Source organism: Astatotilapia calliptera, chromosome 2 (genome assembly GCF_964374335.1).
Source record: "Astatotilapia calliptera chromosome 2, fAstCal68.1, whole genome shotgun sequence".
NCBI lineage: Eukaryota > Metazoa > Chordata > Actinopteri > Cichliformes > Cichlidae > Astatotilapia > Astatotilapia calliptera.
The window spans coordinates 33,962,362-33,981,434 of record NC_137423.1 but is presented as its reverse complement, the minus strand read 5'-3'; the positions used below and the strand labels follow the sequence as shown (position 1 = coordinate 33,981,434).

General features: G+C 42.1%; 1 protein-coding gene and 1 long non-coding RNA gene across 2 annotated transcripts; one reads left to right on the top strand and one right to left on the bottom strand.

The window, feature by feature from the left end:
* Window positions 1-8,226: 8,226 nt before the first annotated feature.
* Window positions 8,227-11,629, bottom strand: LOC145431799 (uncharacterized). The gene is made up of 2 exons (XR_013912103.1): window positions 11,353-11,629; window positions 8,227-9,030 (listed from the first exon to the last, which is right to left on the bottom strand). It is a non-coding gene; the product is annotated as an uncharacterized LOC145431799 (long non-coding RNA).
* Window positions 11,414-15,830, top strand: foxo4 (forkhead box O4). The gene is made up of 3 exons (XM_026144056.2): window positions 11,414-11,857; window positions 13,520-15,040; window positions 15,492-15,830. Exons 1-2 carry the CDS (start codon window positions 11,414-11,416, stop codon window positions 15,008-15,010), a joined length of 1,935 nt encoding a protein of 644 aa, XP_025999841.1. The 3' UTR covers window positions 15,011-15,040; window positions 15,492-15,830.
* The last annotated feature ends 3,243 nt before the right edge of the window (window positions 15,831-19,073 follow it).

The window sequence follows — 19,073 nt, the reverse complement described above, 5'->3', positions numbered from 1 at the left end:
GATTCAGACTAAAAATATAAATATGAAAGACGAAAATCAGAATACTTTAATAATCCCTAAGGAAATTATGTGGGTTACAGTTGCTTCAAGAGAGTAACAGTAACAGACTAAACTAATTAAATAAGACAATATAGTACACAGTTTACAAATTTAAGAAATAGCACTAATATATACAAATTGCTCAATTATAAATATCAAGAATATTACAAAGTCACGTATATTACAGAAAAATATACATGATTGACATTTAACTCTAACCTGTGAACTTTGTCATTTGACTGTAGAGCATGTGCAAAAGGGTGTAACTATTGCAGTGTTTACAGTGTATTAGATGGAGGAGTTGTACAGGGCAGGAATGATTTCCTGTGTCGTTCAGTGGTGCTTTTTAAAACGTAAACATTAGATGAAAACATGTAAAACAAATTACAACCAAGATTAGAGTGAAATGTTAAATTAAAACTCTATATTCCAAAGTTAAAACAATACCGAGTATAGACAAGGTATTATATAATCCACATATCACAAGGAGTTATAAAGTTTGATGGCCACAAGTAGGAATGATTTTCTGTGCCATTCTGTTAGTGTCAGTTTTATTTATATAGCACATTCCATCACATGCGAACTCAGTGTGATTAACAAAAGAGATAAAACAGAAGAAACTATGCAGGTCTACTGTGTCTTATGGCAATAAAAACAACAACAAAAACAGAAGTTAACAAACACACACACCATCATTGCCATCAGAACTGCCAGCAGTAGCTGAAGTCCATAGTGTAGAGGGTGAAGAGAAAGTGAGATGGAAGGGTCTCGTGCGGGGCTCCTGTGTTGCTGACCTCCCTGTTCGACACACAGTGCTGTAGGAGTACATTTTCTGGTCTCCCAGTTAGGCAGTCAGTCAACCATACAAGTCAGTATCACTGTCAGCTTATCAGGCAGTAGAGCCGGCCGGATGGCATTGAAGTCACCGAAGAAGTTAAAAAAACCCAAACACGATTCTTACAGTGTTTGCTGCTTTGTCCAGGTGGGTAGAGACATGGGTGAGCAGGCAAAGAATGGCTTCCTTAAATTCAAGTCTGGGCTGGTAGGCAAACTAGAGTGGGTCCATCAGTGGGTGGACCACAGCCTGGAGCTGGTCCAGGATGAGTCTCTCCAGGGTCTTCTTGATTCATCCCATATTTGTGAACTTTTTTTTGCTATACCAAAAGGGTAAAGTGAACAATAATAATGACAATAATGACAATGAAGTCCCATATGATGATATATTTAACAATAGCTGACCATAATATGTCACATCTTGGAAACAGAGGTGTGGGCTGATGACATAAAGACTTAGAGTGACAGGAAAATGTATATTTAAAAAAAACACTTTCTACAGAATATCATCTGCTGTGTATACTTATGTATCCTGAATCCAACCCATCCAGCCAAAAAGTAAAAAGAAAATACAATAAAAATCTAAAAACAAACAAAAAAACAAAAAAACAAAAACAATAGAAAGCAGTCTTGAATGATGCAGTATTCCTTCATATATTTTTGACTCTGTCTTCTGTTGCATCAGTGGCAGATATAGAGAATTTTAGATTGGGTGGAAAAGGAGGGGCAAGAGCTCTAGGCAGGGTGGCACCTAGCTCTTCAGTGAAGTATACTAAAATCCCCTATATGTAAATGGACTCAACAAAATATCCACAAAAACACTATTATATACAACTATTTATTGTATCATAACTAGAGATGGCACGATACCACTTTTTTATGTCCGATACCGATATCATAAATTTGGATATCTGCTGATACCGATATGAATCCAATATAGTGTGTTTTTTAATCAATAAAACTGTTTTTTAATATCTTGCTGCATTTTGTATAAGTTCATACTCAAGTTTAAATAAACAACAACACTAAAGCTATTCTGTTATACCTGTATGTAAAAAAATACACTGCACCCAAAATATTTCATAGTTCAGCAAAACTGAGCAATCTAATGAACTTAAACCTGCTCCATCCTCCCTATTCTGGTATTTTGAAGAGTACTTAGCAGAAATATTAAGCAACCTAACTAATAGGTTTGTAAACTCCCAGCAAAAAAAAATAGGGAACCACCCCCCCCCCCCCCCCCCCCCATGATGCTTAATCGACGTAATCAACTTTAATTTGATGCAGTGTGAAAAAAAAATACACAGAATTAAATTATTTTTCAAGAATAATTAAATAGATTCAACATCTTTCTTCAACAAAATTGCAGACTGCACAGATGGTATCTTCCCAAAGGAAAAAGTAGTATAGCTTACTAGGGTATATTAGACTTAATAGTTACTATATACAGTAATGGACTTCTATACATTTTACATCAGATTAAAACTTTGGGTGTAAGATTCGGATAATTATTTATTAAAAGCTAGACATTTTAAATGAGAATAAGAAAGAAAAGTATGTCTTTGTGCCCCCCTTTTCGCTGTTAATGCCCTATCCTATCGGCCCCCCTGGCTAAACTTTGCTAGATCCGCCCCTGCACAGTTACCAGCCGTCAGCTACGTCAGCGGTCCCCAACCCCCGGGCCACGGACCGATACCGGTCCGTGAGTCGTTTGGTACCGGGCCGCGAGAGTTGAGGCTCAGGTGTGAAATGTATGGTTTTCAGGGTTTTTATCGGTTTTCAGCGTTATTTTGTTATCGTTTTTATCGTTTACTCGGTTTTCCTTGGTCTTTTCACGTGTGTTATGAATAAATCTTCTTTTTTTCGGTACCGGTACTAGTTTTATTTTGTTGTATTTATCCGCGACACCTTAAAGGCCGGTCCATGAAAATATTGTCGGGCATAAACCGGTCCGTGGTGCAAAAAAGGTTGGAGACCGCTGAGCTACGTAGAAAAGGATCCTGGTGTAGAAAGTAATATTAAATAAATTCTAACAACAGTTTATCAAGTTTAAACGTGCTGCTGTTATTCAGCCGCTGTTTTCCTCTTTCTGGTGCAAAGTGGGCCAAAAACAAACAAGAGAAACGGACTCGCAACAGAAAAGCTGATCAGCTGATCATTAAGCAGTTTCATGATTGAAGTAGCAGCAGGAGAGGGAGGGAGAGAGAATATATCCATATATCGGTTAACGTGGGAATGCTTTACAAACATTCAGAGATGAACTTACACACTTGCTTTACTTCTCTCTGGGATAACTTCCTCGGAGATGAAATGCTGGTTTGGTAGCGAGGTTACAAATACACACAGCCGCTCTATCACGTGAGCACACTGCTCCAACGTGCAACGGTTATGAGGCGAGTTATGCCATGTTGCAAGTTTTGTGAGGTGCTTTTTTGATATTTAATGGATCGATTGCATTTTTTATTTCTCTCCGATCCAATAATTTATGTCAGTATCGGACCGATACTGATACATAATATCGGATCGGTCCATCTCTAATCATTACATTAAATATATTCTGTACCACTTTACAAATTACAGGAAAGTTTGGTTGCTTAGAACCAAAATTCAAAGAAAGGAAGTTTGACTTAAGATTTTTGCACAGTATTATTGATAGTATTAATATTGTTATTTGTTTTACTTTTTCTTTATCTCATTTGACCATGGTCAGAACACGGTTAACATGCTCAGCACCACTTTAAATGTGGAAGCCAACACACACCATACACATCCTAATATCCCCTCATCTGTCCTGATTATCCCAGTTTGTCTTGTTTTGCATGGTCTATATCCACACCTTGTTTCATTATTGCCCTACTTTTATTAATAAAGTTAAAAATACAAATAGAAAACTATTAACAAGCAGGATTGATGACATTAACATATTAATATAAACCGTCTTTAGAGAAGCTACCAGAAAACTGTGGCTATGGATCTGTAATAAGACATTACGGCACAACTAAAGTCAAAGTCAAAGTCAAACTATTTGGTTTACTACTACTGTTTATAGCGTTGCCCAAAATTACTTAATTGTAACTAACCAGACTTTATCTGCAGACTGCAAATCACAGCAATCACAGACCACACACAGAGTCTGGCAGCAAAACAAAACCTGACTCAGTGTTAATATTTGAGGGAGAATACCGAGGGGTTTCTGTTATCTGCTGATCTGCTGGCTGACATGTCTCCCTCCTCATTCCAGCGGTCGCAAAACACCCAGAAACCCAGACATCACAGTCTCACACTAACATGCAAATCTCAGTCAACAACTATATCTGTTTTGTTTTTATCTTTTTTTCTTTCTTTTTTTTTAACTCCGCCTCTGGGTAGCTCGCTTCCCAGTGCCAGTCCCAAGCCCGGATAAAGGAGGAGGGTTTGGTCGGGGCTAGCAACCCCTTCCTGTAAAAACCTGCTATGCTACAGAAACGACAAGTGAAAACCAACGAGCAATCAGTGGAGAGGAAGGTCAATTGCTAGTGACGAGGACGGACCAAAGTCTCGCGACCATCCCTCTCTCAATGGATCGACCATTCCTCAATGCAAGAATATCGACTTGTATCGGGACATGGAATGTCAGATCACTCTACCGAATGGGATACCGCATGCAAAGGCTAAAGGCCTTCGATGACTATCGACTATCGACTTGTTGAAGTTGGCTTCAAAGCCAACTTCAAAGTTGGCTTCAAAGGCATTGATCGGTTGGGAACCAGTTTCCGACCGCATCGTCTCGGCTTGATTTCGAACTTGGCAGGCCAAGATCACGTTCATCCAGGACTATGCCCCCACGGAGGAGGGCGAACGATACAATCAAGGATGCCTTCTACAACCAGCTCCAAGACTTTTTAGCAGCCATTCCGTGGCACGATCACCTGTTAATGGTTAGCGACTATAACGCACAACTGGACGGGGACCGGGCTGGATTTGAATCGACCATCAGGCCCCATGGATTGGGGGCATGCACGACTGATAACGGCGACCGGCTCTGTTCATTTTGCGCCACGAACGACCTTTGCTTTGGGAATACCTTTTTCCAACACAAGAGAGCACACAAGACGACGTGGCGGGCTCCGGGAGGAACATACGAAAACAAAACCAATTTCGTTTGTGTACGGAGACTATTGCGGTCATCGTTACTCGACGTGCGATGTTGGCGGGGCGCGGACACTCATCACCAAGCGTCGACTCTGCCTCATGAGAACAGTGTCCAACGGTCAGTGCCCCAAGCCTTTCGATGTCACTCGTCTCAGGGATCCAGAAATGGCCAGCCAGTATTGATTGGACGGGGGACCTTATTGATGAGCGGAACAAGGTAAAGCAAGTATGCGAACGAGAGCCACCAGGACAAGTCTTGGATGCAGTGGACATGCGTTATCGGCTGATAGATCAAATCGTCACACGGAGTTGCAGATGGGACAAACGGGATTGGATCGGACGGAAAGGACAAGAAGCGCAAGAGGCAGCAAACAAGAATGATACCAAAACGCTTTATCGAATCGTTCAGGAATTGAGCGGTGCTCCAAGCGGCAGAGGAGTACCAGTCAAGCGCAAGGACGGCCGCTTCTTAACAACAGCGGAGGAACAAGACCAACGATGGGTCCAGCATTTCGAGGAAATCCTGAATCAACCGGCACCTATGTCGACAACACGCCTTCCGCCCCGTGGATGACCTTCCAGTTAACGTTGGTCCAATCTGGTCAGTGTTATAACACTGGACGGTGGCTTGGACAAGCACATCGCCTGTTGGCTCGGAAAGGCAGCATTGGCCATGCGCAACTTGAATCTGGTTTGGAGATCGACCACCATCTCGATATCATCCAAAGTCCGTTTGTTCAATACAATAGTCGTAACAATGGCTATCTATGCGAGTGAAACATGGAAGTCGACGGCAACAATCACCCGATGACTGAATGTTTTCCAACAGCGCAGCCTCCGACGGATTTTCAAGATTTCGTATCGAGATCAAAACAGACATGGAGACAGTCATTCATTGAGGACCTAAAAGCGGTCGATCTTTCATGGGACGAGGCTGAAGATGTGGCTGCAAACCGAGCTCGTTGGCGATCCCTTGCCGCCTAATGTGCCATCCGGCACAGGAGGAACTAAGTCTAAGTAAGTAAAAGTAAGTTTATTCATTTTTGATGGTTAAAGGTTAAATACAGTTAAATGCATTATTTTCATATCTATGCATAAATATGACCCAAAATATTTTGAAATGTTTAAGTCATAAAGTTAGACAAATGGATGAAAGCTTTGGTATGAAATGATCCAATATAAACAAAAGTTCGCGAACTTCTAGGATGAACAGCCAACTTGAAGGTGAATTTAGAATCAGGTGTGTTGATCGGTCTGATCATCACAACTAATCCACATCATTGTCACTGTCACACAGGAGTAGCTGAAGGTTGTAAAAGTCCTTGATGTAAAAAGGAAACACAGGATTCCAGTAACCAAAGGCCTCTATCGCACTGAGTAATGCCATTGTTCACAAGTCCACCATCAGGAGATCACTGAGTAATGATGGTATGCATGTTTTTCACTTCTCATTCAAGAGATTTCTGCCACCACGGGGCTGTCTCGTTCAAAGTGGTCCTGAGGTTTATTGACCCACCCTCATGCAAGTTGTTAAGGGCCACTTGAATGGTATGAATCAAGGCGTTGAGATATAATCACAGTTTCCTTAGCAAAGCTGCACTAATTTAACATCAGTGACAGAGTAATAGAAAATAAGCGTTGGTACAGTGAATGTTTTATCTGTTTTATGAGAATTCCCCGGAAAGAAATTAAGGGCAGTAAACTTTCACAGGTTTTATCACCGATGTTTTATTTGCCGCTCCATATAGTGTTATCAGGTAAACTCATATAAATGGACTGCAGTAGAATTACCAGATGACAGCTGAGGAAGAGTGTTCATACAAAATACACTTGGAGCTTTTAATAGACTGTGAAACTTCCCGCTGAACCAGGTTATCAAATTTTAGGCTTGCACAATACTGAACATGGCAGTGGACCAAGTAATTAAATGAGATGGGATAAAATAAGCCAGTGATATAGAGGAGCTTTTTCTGACCCCTTTCCTGTGCAGACTCATGGCCTGTGTGCTACATTCACCTTTTTTGTTGTAAGCCCCTGTTGAAGCCTTAACTTCAAAAAACTGAATTACAAAAATGTGTTTAATGTGAATTAAAACACCACAAACGCTCACACCAAGTCTGCTTTTGGGGTTAAAGGGTGCACAGCCACACACAGACAGAGCTAATCGACATGTTGATTGCACATGTTGAGCATGTACATTTACAGAGCATTAGTCATAGCAGAGCACCTGGCAGTCAGACACTTGGTGCCACTGAAGCATTTTACACAGGAAGCCTTTTACCTACCTCCTCTGAATTATGACTCAGCTAATGAGGAAGGGTGCAGGATTTAAAGACAAACATTAAAGATGGAGATTAAGCGCAGTATCGGTGGGGTGTGTTACTTTTCATCACAATGAGCAGGAAGCCACACGAGTATTCAAAATGAAAAAGGATTACCACAAAAAAAGGTATGTGGAGGTGAAAGCACGAACCATTCAAAGAGAGATCAGACGGGCTAATGTACCTGCCTTTAATAAACAATGGTGGAGTAAGCTAAGCCTTTTCTCACTTCCTAATTTACAAGTTTTTCACTGCTCATTAAGCTCCCACCACACAAAGACCAAAACACAGAAAACACCATCTGAGAGTTGAGTCTTCTTAAAAAAAATGCTTCTGTATTCGATTATGTGTCGTTGCTTCATGAGTCAGACGGGTGACAGACTAAAGGAAAAAACCCTATAAAGTGTCTCTGGAGGTCTCCTGAAGAGATGCAACACCATTCTTTAAAAGATATTTCCTGATTTTTTGATTTGGATCCAAAAATCTCCTCTTTGTGTTTATTGGGGTTGAGGTCTTGTCCCAGTGAAAGCCATAGCAAAGCATGAAGAACAACGCTGTCCCTTCCCTCTATAAAGATGCCACATGTCCTCTGTACAGTTCTGTGGAGCTCCATTATTTCCCCAGGGGTCTTCACGTGTTTGATGTGCCACAGATTTTAGACTGCATACCCCTCCTAACACAACCCTGCCATTTATCCGGGCAGCACAGGGAGTACTCTGGCTTGTGAGAGAGGAGACTTCTGTGACTAAAGTCTAGCATAAATCTAGTAAAAGAAAGCTGGATTAACAGCCATGAGCCTAGGTTACTGAGTATGCATTAGCTTCACACGGAGCATCGGGTATCCGGTGGTTAAGACACACACCTGTAGCATACCTGGATCATCCAAGACCTAAAAACTAGGTTGGCCCAAGCATTTTTTTGTAATGTTTTAAATAACTGAACACATAACTTACAGAATACATACAGAGATACACTGTGCCTGAGTGGAAACTTAAAAGCAATAATCACATTTTCAATTCACAAAAAGTCTTAAAGTTTAAGTTGAAAATAGAGCAGGTTTTTCATGAGGTTTAATGTAAGTGCCCTTCTCATATCTCTTGTTTCATTCCATTTATAACACAGACTACTCTATTGTTCCACATATATTACTCTGTCATGATATATAAATAAACCAATAAATAAATGAATATACCTATGTTTTTGGTAATAGGAATATCAAGGTTTTAATTTTAATTGACTGGTATTTAGTATCCACATCCAGCCATTCACATTCATACAAAGCTTTACTCGGTACACGTTATAATGTTTTTATCTCACTCTTCGGTGCTTGCATCAGGTGCGACATCTTGCCCAAGGACACTCCAACATGTGAACTGAAAGAACAAGTTATTGAACCACAGACCTTCAGTGGTGGCATGGCCTGTGCCAAACTGGATATTCCAACCCAAATCCTTGCATTTAACTCTGGCCTGAGGCCTATAATGAAGACTATGTCGCTCTTCATCCATTTCGATTTCATATTTAAAGTTCAAATCCAGTCTGGGGCCTTGTCTGTGTGGAGTCTGCACGTTCTTCACGTGTCTGTGTTAATGTAAATGTAAATGGTTCTCTGTCTCTATGTGTTAGTCCTGTGATATACTGGCAATCTGTCCAGGGTGTACCCCACCTCTCACCCTGTGGCAACTGGTATAGGCTCCAACCCAACCTGAATTGAATAAGTGGAAGAAAATGGATAGATTTAGATTTTTAACACACTTAAGGTGGGTTCTGAATTACCTATGGATGCAAAATTGTTTTTTAGTTGTAGTAGCCACAGTGGGTAGAACTGCATATTTGATTTGGCACAGTTTTACACATAACTGATGCAGTACCTAATAGATTGGTGTCTCTACTCCTCCTGAGTGTACATATTGCTAATTAATATAATTATTTATAAAATGCCATAAAATCTTATTTATTCGTTTCCCAGGTAATAAGACAAGATGTTTTTAAATAGCATTAACGAATAGCTTAAATTAGGATATAGCTCAGTAAAATGTAACTAATCTGAAAGTTACAATAAATCACAAATAACTACATTAAAGTTAAAACAAATTATTAAGCAATATCACATGTAATAAAGTAATAAAGCACAGTCAAATTCAACAAAGCTAAATAAAACAGAATCCATACAAGTTTACTAAATGTATTATTAAAAACTGGAAATTTGAGGAGGTATTCAGAGGGACCTCTATGTATGAGTAAACATTAAAATTTAAGGTTATAATTATTGTTTGTTTGTTTCTGGAAATAATGTAATTTTGCAGTCTTTTCTTGTCTCGTGTTTCTAATTACCGGTAATACCTTAAATGGCCTAAGAGTACTTAGGACACTTTCATAAACTGTTACATAATGTTCCACTACAGGTACATGTTGCCATCGAGCGCGGCTGTTTACGTCGGAACCGTCTGCCACACACAGGACTCGCCTTCCCAGAATTCCATTGTGCGCAGGCGCAGAGTGCGTTGCCTGACAGTGGTAAACAGACGTCAGAAGGGAGTCTTCGCCTCGAGTCAAAACAAAACAAAATAAGTCGAAAAGATCCCGAAGGAGTGAATATTTGTACCGACACAACAACAGGAAGTTTTACAAAAGTCAGCGCGGACTAGAAACGGCAACTTGGATGAAGTTATCGGAGGCTTTTCACGGACTTTTCCACGGATTGTAAACTCTGGAGTAGCAGGAGCTTAAGCGGCTAACGTTACGGAGGCTATCGGTGCTGTTTTCAAAGTGCGGCGAGTGGGAGCCGACAGACCTGCGGGCGACCCCAGTTTCACCCAAGCGCCTGCGGAGAAACTGCGAGGCTTGGTTAGCGACACAACGAGACGAGGGTCGGCTGAGTTCCGGGCTGCGGTCGAGTGGGCTTTTTAAAACCCGCTTCTTCGAGTATCGTGTGCCGCGGCAGGACTGTGGGGAAACATGGCAGATGGTGACATGCGCCCGACCGCAATGTGGCGGACCGTGCAGACCTGAGGCGCGGACTTCTCTTTGCACATTTCTGTCATCTCTCTAGTGTTATAAACAAATCCCGAAGCGTCCTTACTGACATCTTATCCTCGCTGGAGGCTCGTTTTTCCCACCAGAAGACAGACAGAGACGTGTGCCAGCGTACCGGGGCAGTGTTGAACAGACCGCCAGCTCGGACAGTCAGCCGCCGCACATCTTCACTTTGACTGACTAAGCCGCACCGGTTAGTGGATGTCTGCGGAACTTAAAATAAATAAATAAATGAACTTTTGTCGTTTTCTCTCCCTTTTTCTGGTCTTGTGGAGACCTCAGACTGCCCGGTTGTTTACAAGAACAGCCAGAAGCTCCTTTGTAACCGCAGCCAGCTAATCCTCGCATGCATACTGCATAGTTTCACAAGAAAACTTCACGTGTGAGTTCACAAATTTAATCCGCAATAATTACAAAATCTCCACCCGCATATAAACCACTCTCTCCTTGAAAGTAAAATATAGCAATGTAAGCGATTTTAAATGGCTTCAATTTCTATTTTTAGCCACACATGTTCACATATATATATTTTTTCTTCTTCTTCTTCTTCTTCTTCTTCTTCTTCTTATTATTATTATTATTATTATTATTATTATTATTATTATTATTAATAATAATAATAATAATTTCCAGATGCGGCCCCAAACCCCGTCTAGGTCCAGATGTTTTGGTGCTTATTGTCATTGTGCGACTATCTTTTTAGATTTCATTCAAACAAAGAGAGTCCCGCCCCAGCCCTCCTTATTTCTATATAAATCTGAAGGTTTATGATAGTTACTATTAAGGAGATTATTTGGGTTCCCTAATCTCCAATCTGAGGATTAACCGAGGCTATTGGCGTGTTCAGATTATTACGTCTCTTTTCTAGGCCCTTCGGTTGACACCCCCGCGGAGGGTGAAGTATATTGTTTGTTTATTTTTGTTTGTTTGTTTGTTTATTTTAAAGGTGGTGTGTTTGTTTTCTCTTAAGGTGTCATCGGCTCAAACTTACCTGTCAAACTTTAAATGTTTTAAGTTGAACACCTCTCTGAGTGGAAGTTCAGAGGACCGCCATGGAGGAGTCGCCAGTGCCCCCGATTGACCCAGATTTTGAGCCGCAGAGCAGACCTCGCTCTTGCACGTGGCCGCTGCCGAGGCCCGACATCACGGCTGTCAAGTCGGAGGGGGCGGACGGCGCCGAGTCCGCCGCCGGGACCCCGCCCGCTGACGAGGACAAGCCCGAGCCCCAGCAAATCGCGTCCGAGCCCGAGAAAGCGGCTGCGGCGTCCGTGGAGGGCGGGGTCGTGGCCGGCGTGGGCGGACCCGGAGCGACGCCGCGCAAAGGATCCTCCCGGCGCAACGCGTGGGGGAACCAGAGCTACGCGGACCTGATCAGCCAGGCCATCGAGAACTCACCCGAGAAGAGGCTGACGCTAGCGCAGATATATGAGTGGATGGTGAAAACTGTGCCTTACTTCAGAGACAAAGGAGACAGCAACAGCTCCGCCGGCTGGAAGGTGAGGGCTTCATCTGCAGGGAATCATCTGAGTCAGTACACAGCCAAGGTTATCTTTATGTTTATGGGCCTTTTAGTTTTAAGAGTTAAGCTGAACTGTAATAAAATAAACACTTAGGTCCACCAGGTAAATGTGTCAGTAAGAGTTTTTCCTGGCACACCACAGAGCTGCATTAAGAGTTACGGCAGAGAGTGTGTGTGTTTCCTTATTTAACCCAAGTTTGTGCATAGGCCAGCCATTCTGGTTGTCCTAGTTTTAAAAATAAACTAAAATACTTAACTTTAAGTAAATAAGCTTTGGGAAAAGTGGTTAAACATATTATTAATCACAGTTCTGCTTATTTTCCTTTTAGTGGGCAGGAAAACCCCTGGATGGCATTTACAGGCAGTACTGAGGTTAATCACGTGACCTCGTGCACATTGTTAAAAGTTGTAAACATTTTGGAGGTGATACAGCTACTAGTTGCTAGGTGGTTGGCATTGGTTGTTGACTGTCACTGGGTGAAAAAAGATGCTTTTCTACTCTACCTGAGGACTGGGAGCGCTTCATACAACATGCCTCATTTACACAAACACCCCCCAAACGCTTAAGTGCTTTCTATCTAACAGTCACACTCTGATGGTTGCATCAGGGATGCTCAAGGATGTTTGGGATGGAGACTGGAGCAGCCAGGGATCGATCCACCAACCTTCTGATTATCCTTGGGCCTGAACAGCCTGAATGTTAGATAGGAGGCACCCAGGTAGAAAAAGAAGTGCTGGTGTGAATGAGGCATGTTGTGTACATGCTTTGAGTGCTCGAGTAAAGAAGCGATCAATAAGAAGCAGTCCAAGTTAAATAAAAAGCACTGGAAACATCTTCATTTTTACACTTTTGACAATTTTGTCAAGCTACAAGAAGCACCAGGAGGCTTTGGTGCAGATGTTTATTCATACTTGTGGTGTCTGCGTCACGCCGGCTGCCTAAACAGCATGTTGAGTTTGTATTTTAATACCTCTTCTGATATTGTTATGCTAGGAGGAGACAGATACCTCCTCAATAAAACTAAAGCTGAGGCCACACTCATTTGTACTACTGTTAGCAGACGGGTGGTTCCCAGCAAGCGTTGGTGTGAAACCCTTCGAAACAAAGTTGTAATTGCTCGGGCTTATTACCGTCTAAGATCGTCTGTTTTGGTATAAACCCTTTTCAAAGATAATAAATACATTTTGTGTCATCCAAGATGAGACAAAAACTATTTTACTAAAGATTATATCCACAGTAGCCATACTTTAATTTTATTATTCTCATTTAAAGATAAGTGATTAATCTGCAAATCACCAGTGTAATAAAAGCAAGTTTCACCACTCTGCAACCAACTTGAAACACCTTTGGGGAGTTATTGTAAAGCATTATTTAATAAATAAACTTTAATTTCAGTGGCTACTTGGATGTAAAAATGCATTCACGGAATAAAAAGTCAAATCTGTTAAAAAACACAAAAAAAGTAGAAAAGTTTGCTCCAAAATAAGGTTTAAAATGCTTTTTAATCCTGAAAGTTTTCATTCAGTCAGCATCTTTTCTATTGCTGGATTCTCCTGTGAGTTTCAATTCATGACTCTCTCTTCATTGTTGTGTTTTGTGTTTTTTTTTTTGTTTGTTTTTTTACCTTTTGATTTTCAGAATTCAATTCGCCACAATTTGTCACTCCACAACAAGTTCCTGAGGGTACACAATGAATCGACCGGAAAGAGCTCTTGGTGGATGCTCAACCCCGAAGGAGGCAAGACCGGCAAGGCGCCGCGTCGCCGGGCTGCATCTATGGACAACAGCAGTAAGCTGCTGAAGAGCCGCATGAGGGCCAAGCAGACCAAGAAGCAGGCGGGAGCGGCCGGCCTGGGAGGCACCGCAGGTGTGTTGCAGGGCGATGGTGCCACGGGCTCGGCGGGCGCGGACAGCCCTAACTCATCCCAGCAGTTCTCCAAATGGGGGGTGAACAGCAGCAGCCCCTCGTCCCGCGGCAGCCTGGACGACACGGATATGTGGACCACCTTCCGCCCGCGCACGAGCTCTAACGCCAGCACCCTGAGCGGACGTCTGTCCCCCATTGCTCCGGGCCAGGAGGATGACGACAACCTGCCTGATGACGGCCTGCTGGGGCGGTTCTCTGCCAGCAACTTGACTCCCACCCTCACCGAGACGCTCATGGAGGAGCTGGACCTGATCGATGGCCTCACTCTGATGACTGGACAGCAGGGAGGGGCCAGTCCCAGCACAGCCCCACCAGCACCTCCCACTCCGCTGCCCTCCGCCTCCACCCTGCTGCCTCGAGGCTCCAGCTTCCCCTCCTTCCATCAGCTTTCATCCAGCCTCCCACAGGCCCCTACCCACACCAGGGCCACAACCTCCGTGTCTCCCTGCGGGCCCGGCAGCAAAGAGCAGACGACGTTCAGCAACTCCCTCTTCAACCCAATGCCCACCCCCAGCTCCCGTGGGAGCGGCCATTACAGCGCCCACGTACCCTCCAGCTTGGAAGCGCTGCTCACCTCCGACTCCCCTCCTCCCAGCGATGTCCTGATGGCCCAAGTGGATTCCATCATGCCGAATTCTGGAGGGGTGGGAATGATAGGTTTGGGCACGTCTGTTGCAGGAGTGAGGTTGGGTAAGGGGTTGGAGCCGAACACCGTGTCCCCCATCGGGCTGCAGGCACAGATGCAGCCTCAGCAGCATCACCTTCACCACCAGCAGCAGCAGCAGCCACCACCACCGGCGCAGCAGCAGCAGCAACAACACCAGCATCACTCTCAGATGGAGTTGGGGATGATCCTCTCAGGTCTGTCTCAGGACCCGTCACAGCTCTCTGCCCTCAAAGCCCAACACGCCGCGCTACCAGCCGTTGGCTCGCAACACGGGGGGCCCATCACCACCCTGCCGGGAATCAGTCAGTTTGGAGTGCCGTCCTGCTTCTCCACCGGTCCGGGTCGGCTCCCTACGGACTTGGACATTGACATGTTCACCGAAAACCTGGATTGCGATGTGGACTACATAATCAACAGTGACCTCATGGACGGAGACGGCCTCGATTTCAACTTCGACCCCATGCTGCCTGGAGGCCAAGGCTACCCGGGACCGACCACCACGCAGGGCTCCGCTCACAACTGGGTGCCCAGCTAATCACTCACCTGACCACACGGTGTTAGCCAGGTACACCAACCACTGTCAGAGACACGAACTATTTACTAGTCTAAAGAATTAAAAAAAAATTGTCTTTAGGTGTTGAAAACTTAAATATATTCAATTCACGGTGGTGCGAAGTAAAGAAAAGCAGCAAATCTAGAGAATATTTAGCATTTTAATTCAGGATTTAGTGAAAATGACCTTCGGTGATCAACTGTTCCTTAAAAAAAATCTATATTATATTAAATGAAAAAAACGTAATATTTTCAGTATTTTCCGACTTTCTAATCTAAAGCGTTTTTATCTTTATTCTGTTTTTTTCTGTCACTGTAGATTGAATATTTCCGCCCCTTTTAGTTTTTTTCACAAAGATCTGCTCATTACTCACAGCATTGCATGCAGATATGGCTAACAGATCTTCTCAAACGGCCTTTTTAAGCGACAGCGAGGTGAATGATCCTCTCTATCGTCTTTGCAGGAAACTAATCTCCCATCAAGATAACGTCACGCAACCACCGGTTGATCCCTCCTCCCTGCTGGCCGAAGATGCTTGTCTTCAAAGCGCGCCGTTTCTCTTGGACTTTTACAAACGAAGACCTCACTCATATCACGTGCCAAGACATGCAGAGGAAGCGGAGGAGATTCAGGCTACTATGCACAACTTTCTGTTTATTTTTATTTTGTTTTGTTTTGGGGGTTTTTAAATAACACTCGGACGATTGGGCTGCTAGCCATTTTTGTTGTTGTTGTTTGTTTTTTTGTTTGTTTGTTTTTTCACTGCAAACTGATTTTTTTTTAAATGTGTGACTTGATGGTTTTTGGTTTGGTTTTGTTTTGTTTTTTTAGATTGACAAGACAAATCACCTATTTCCCCGTCCCCACCCCTCCTCCCTCCCTCCCTCTGGCTGGAATGAGTTTCCACTTTAGTTATGTTACACGACAAAAGCTTTAGGGCGGATATGGTACTCCGGATCTCAAAGGCGCTGGTTTGAGAGACTTGATGGACTGTTTTTTTGTTGTTGTTGTTTGTTTTGTTTTGATTTTTGGAGAAATGGCCAGTTTTCCCGCTCGGCGTGACTTGCCAGACCAAATGCTCGTCTGAATGAGGTACACTTGCCCTGCTGCACCGACCTCGATACAGATAAAGCGAGCGAGAGGACTGTTGTGAACAGGTGGAAGATAAAGATGGGACGGCCGGAGGCATGAAACATGTGGTTGCACATCTTGCCCTGATTAAATGTACGATTTTAAATTCATGATTTTAGAGAAAAGAGTTGAGAGGGTATGTACTTGCAGTTTGGCTTTTTTTTTTTTACTTCAATCCATTGTGTTAAGGTAGATGTCAGATAGAGGGTGTTTTGTTTTGTTTTTTTAATCTCTGATGTGCAGTTGAACTAACAAAATGAAGAAATGGGATTTGTGAATTTACACACGGGGCATTCAAGGGTAAATCCATACGCTAACGAGTGATTGGTTGGCCAAGTATTACATTGTCCTAGACAGCTGACATGCCTCCACTGTCCAACCTGACTCCTTCTTCTTCTTCCTTTATTTCCCTCGAGCCTGTGCATTTTCAAAGCACTTAGGTTTCCTGCAACACAGGGACCCCACACTAAAAGATGCATCCATATTAGGTTGTACCATCTCAAAAGAAGAGAGTTTATGATCCTGTAAATGTACAAATTGCGCAGGTACACGATGCTATGCAGACCTATCTTTTGAAGGAAATTTGAGAAAGAAAAAAAAAGTCCCTCCCTCAAGGGTTTGTTTTTGCTATTTAACATTTTCCCGATATATTGTTGGACGTTTTCTTTTATTATTCAGTACTAACGTTGGAAAAGAAAAATTAATTCACTGTGTGAGAAGTACAAAAAAAGAATATATTTGATGATAGTTTTAATATACAGTTTAGATGGAAATCAGATATTAATACGTATGAATATATTACTAATGACAAGTGATGTTTTTTTACACATTGGAAGAAGCATTCTCAGATCATTTTTAACTGTAATTTTCTATACTTTTATTTTTGTAAAGAATAAGATGCATGTAGATTTCTTTCTTTTTTTTTTACATAACCAAAGGAACACTAATATTTGCATTGGCATGGCATGTAGGGAGCGCTTGGGCCTGAGTATACTCAGTGTACATAAGCTTTGCAAAACAGCAAATATACATACATACATACATACATACATATATATATATATAAGCGAGAGATACCTGTAAGGTGACTTTAAAAGTTGAAAGAGGCAAATACTTGACAGTTTTAAAGCAGATTTCCAGCCGCCTGCCTCGTGCTTCCTGTTTTCTTTTTTCTTTCTTTGAGTCCAAGTAAAAAAAACGATTTTTAAAAAATGCATCAAATAGGAAAAAAACTTTCATCTCAAAACGAGGCTCATGCAACCGTTACCTCTCAGGAAAAACAACACTTGTGCACAGACCTAATCAGATGCCGGCAAAAAAATAAACAAAAATGAATAAATGAACTTTATTTTGCACAATTTGTCTTGTATGCAGACTGGAAACCAACTCACAGCTCCCCCCCTCGCATCCCAAATTTGACTTCACCTTTAATTTTAGCTTCTCAGCCGTGTAAATCACAGCTAGCTTGTCCCCTCGGTTGTTTTGTTTTGTTTTTCTGCCAATATTTAAAACACTATAGCACGACTTTACTCTGTAGCGACGCTTTATTTTGTCATCTCTCCCCTTTCTTAACTAACTTTTTGTGTTTTTGTTTCGTTTTTTTAATTTAATTTAAAAAATCCCTGGAGTTTATTATTCATCATTTCGCTGTAGCTGTGTGAATATGTTAGCCTCTGATATGTTTAAAGCACTCTTCTTCTTTCTGTTTTGTTTTTGTCACCCACAAATATTTCCTTTTTTTAAAATTCTCATTTGTTTGGTTTTGTAATGGTGCTAGATGTCATATCAGTTGTGATGTTATCCTGGAATATGCCACAATGCAAGGGGTGCATATCGGGGGAATTTTTTTGTATACGGCACAAGGATAACGACTTGGTGTTATGGTAGAAGTTCACACGCAATCAGTAGGAATTAATACAGAACCCCTACTGTGCCGTGTGAGGATATTATCATGTGCACACAAGTTAATTATGTCCGCAGGAGTTATTTTAATTCGTGCAAGAGTTATTTATCTCCTGCAGGAGTTATTTACCTTGTGTGCACTAGTAATTTATATTTTGCAGACAAGATTTGAAAAAAAAAAAAAAGACTCCATACTTTCCTCGTCCTTGTTATTTTTATTTTTATAAACCCGACCCAACCTGATCTTTTAAATCTAAAAGCAGGGTAACTGCACTTATTTTGAATCATAACACGATTACTTTTGTTATTATGTTTTGCACCCTTTTTTCTGTTTTTTTTTCCTTAACCGAGTTCCACAGTTGGGGAAATTTTAGTAACATCTGACTAAAGGAGCGGCGGCTGGTTGGTGAGAATCTACTTTGATGTCTCTAGTTTACTGTTGCCTCCTTGAAGCAGTCAGGTGTGATGTTATTACTTCTCTTGTGTCTCCCCTTATGTAACTTTGTGAATATTCTTCATCCTTCAGCTTTTTTAAGTAGCAGTTAGTCCCTTCATGTTTTTACATTTTAAATCGCCCCTATTTGATACAGTATTGTAGCATTTGGCAAGGGTGAAATTGTTTTTTCCATTGGGGAGGGTGGGAAGTTGTGCATAAGCCAATTATGTTAATGATTTTTTTTTAAATCATGTTGATAGTTTTTTTTCATCCCCTGCGCCCCTCTTTATTAGTTTTCTTTCTTTACACATTGTTAAAGTCAGCCAGAGATGACAAACAGTTCTGAACAGCAAAAATCGATTCAATAAACTGTTTAACCCACTTTTCCTGCTCATTGATGACTTGTGACGCTTCAGACATGGTGCACTTGTGCATGTCTTCCACTAGAGGCCGCTGTGATCCAAGGATCCCGTCACTTACGTACAGGTATGCACTTTGTGCTGGTAGTTATTCATCTTAAAACCACGTCACAGCCTTCCTGAGTATGCACAAATTAAAACTTAAACACCGTCATTC

What these genes read in the sequence shown, in the direction of transcription:
- foxo4 (XM_026144056.2), top strand. Translation starts at nt 11,414, where the DNA reads ATGGAGGAGTCGCCAGTGCCCCCGATTGACCCAGATTTTGAGCCGCAG. An exon ending in ACAGCTCCGCCGGCTGGAAG is followed by an intron (nt 11,858 to 13,519) that starts GTGAGGGCTTCA and finishes TTTGATTTTCAG; the next exon opens with AATTCAATTCGCCACAATTT.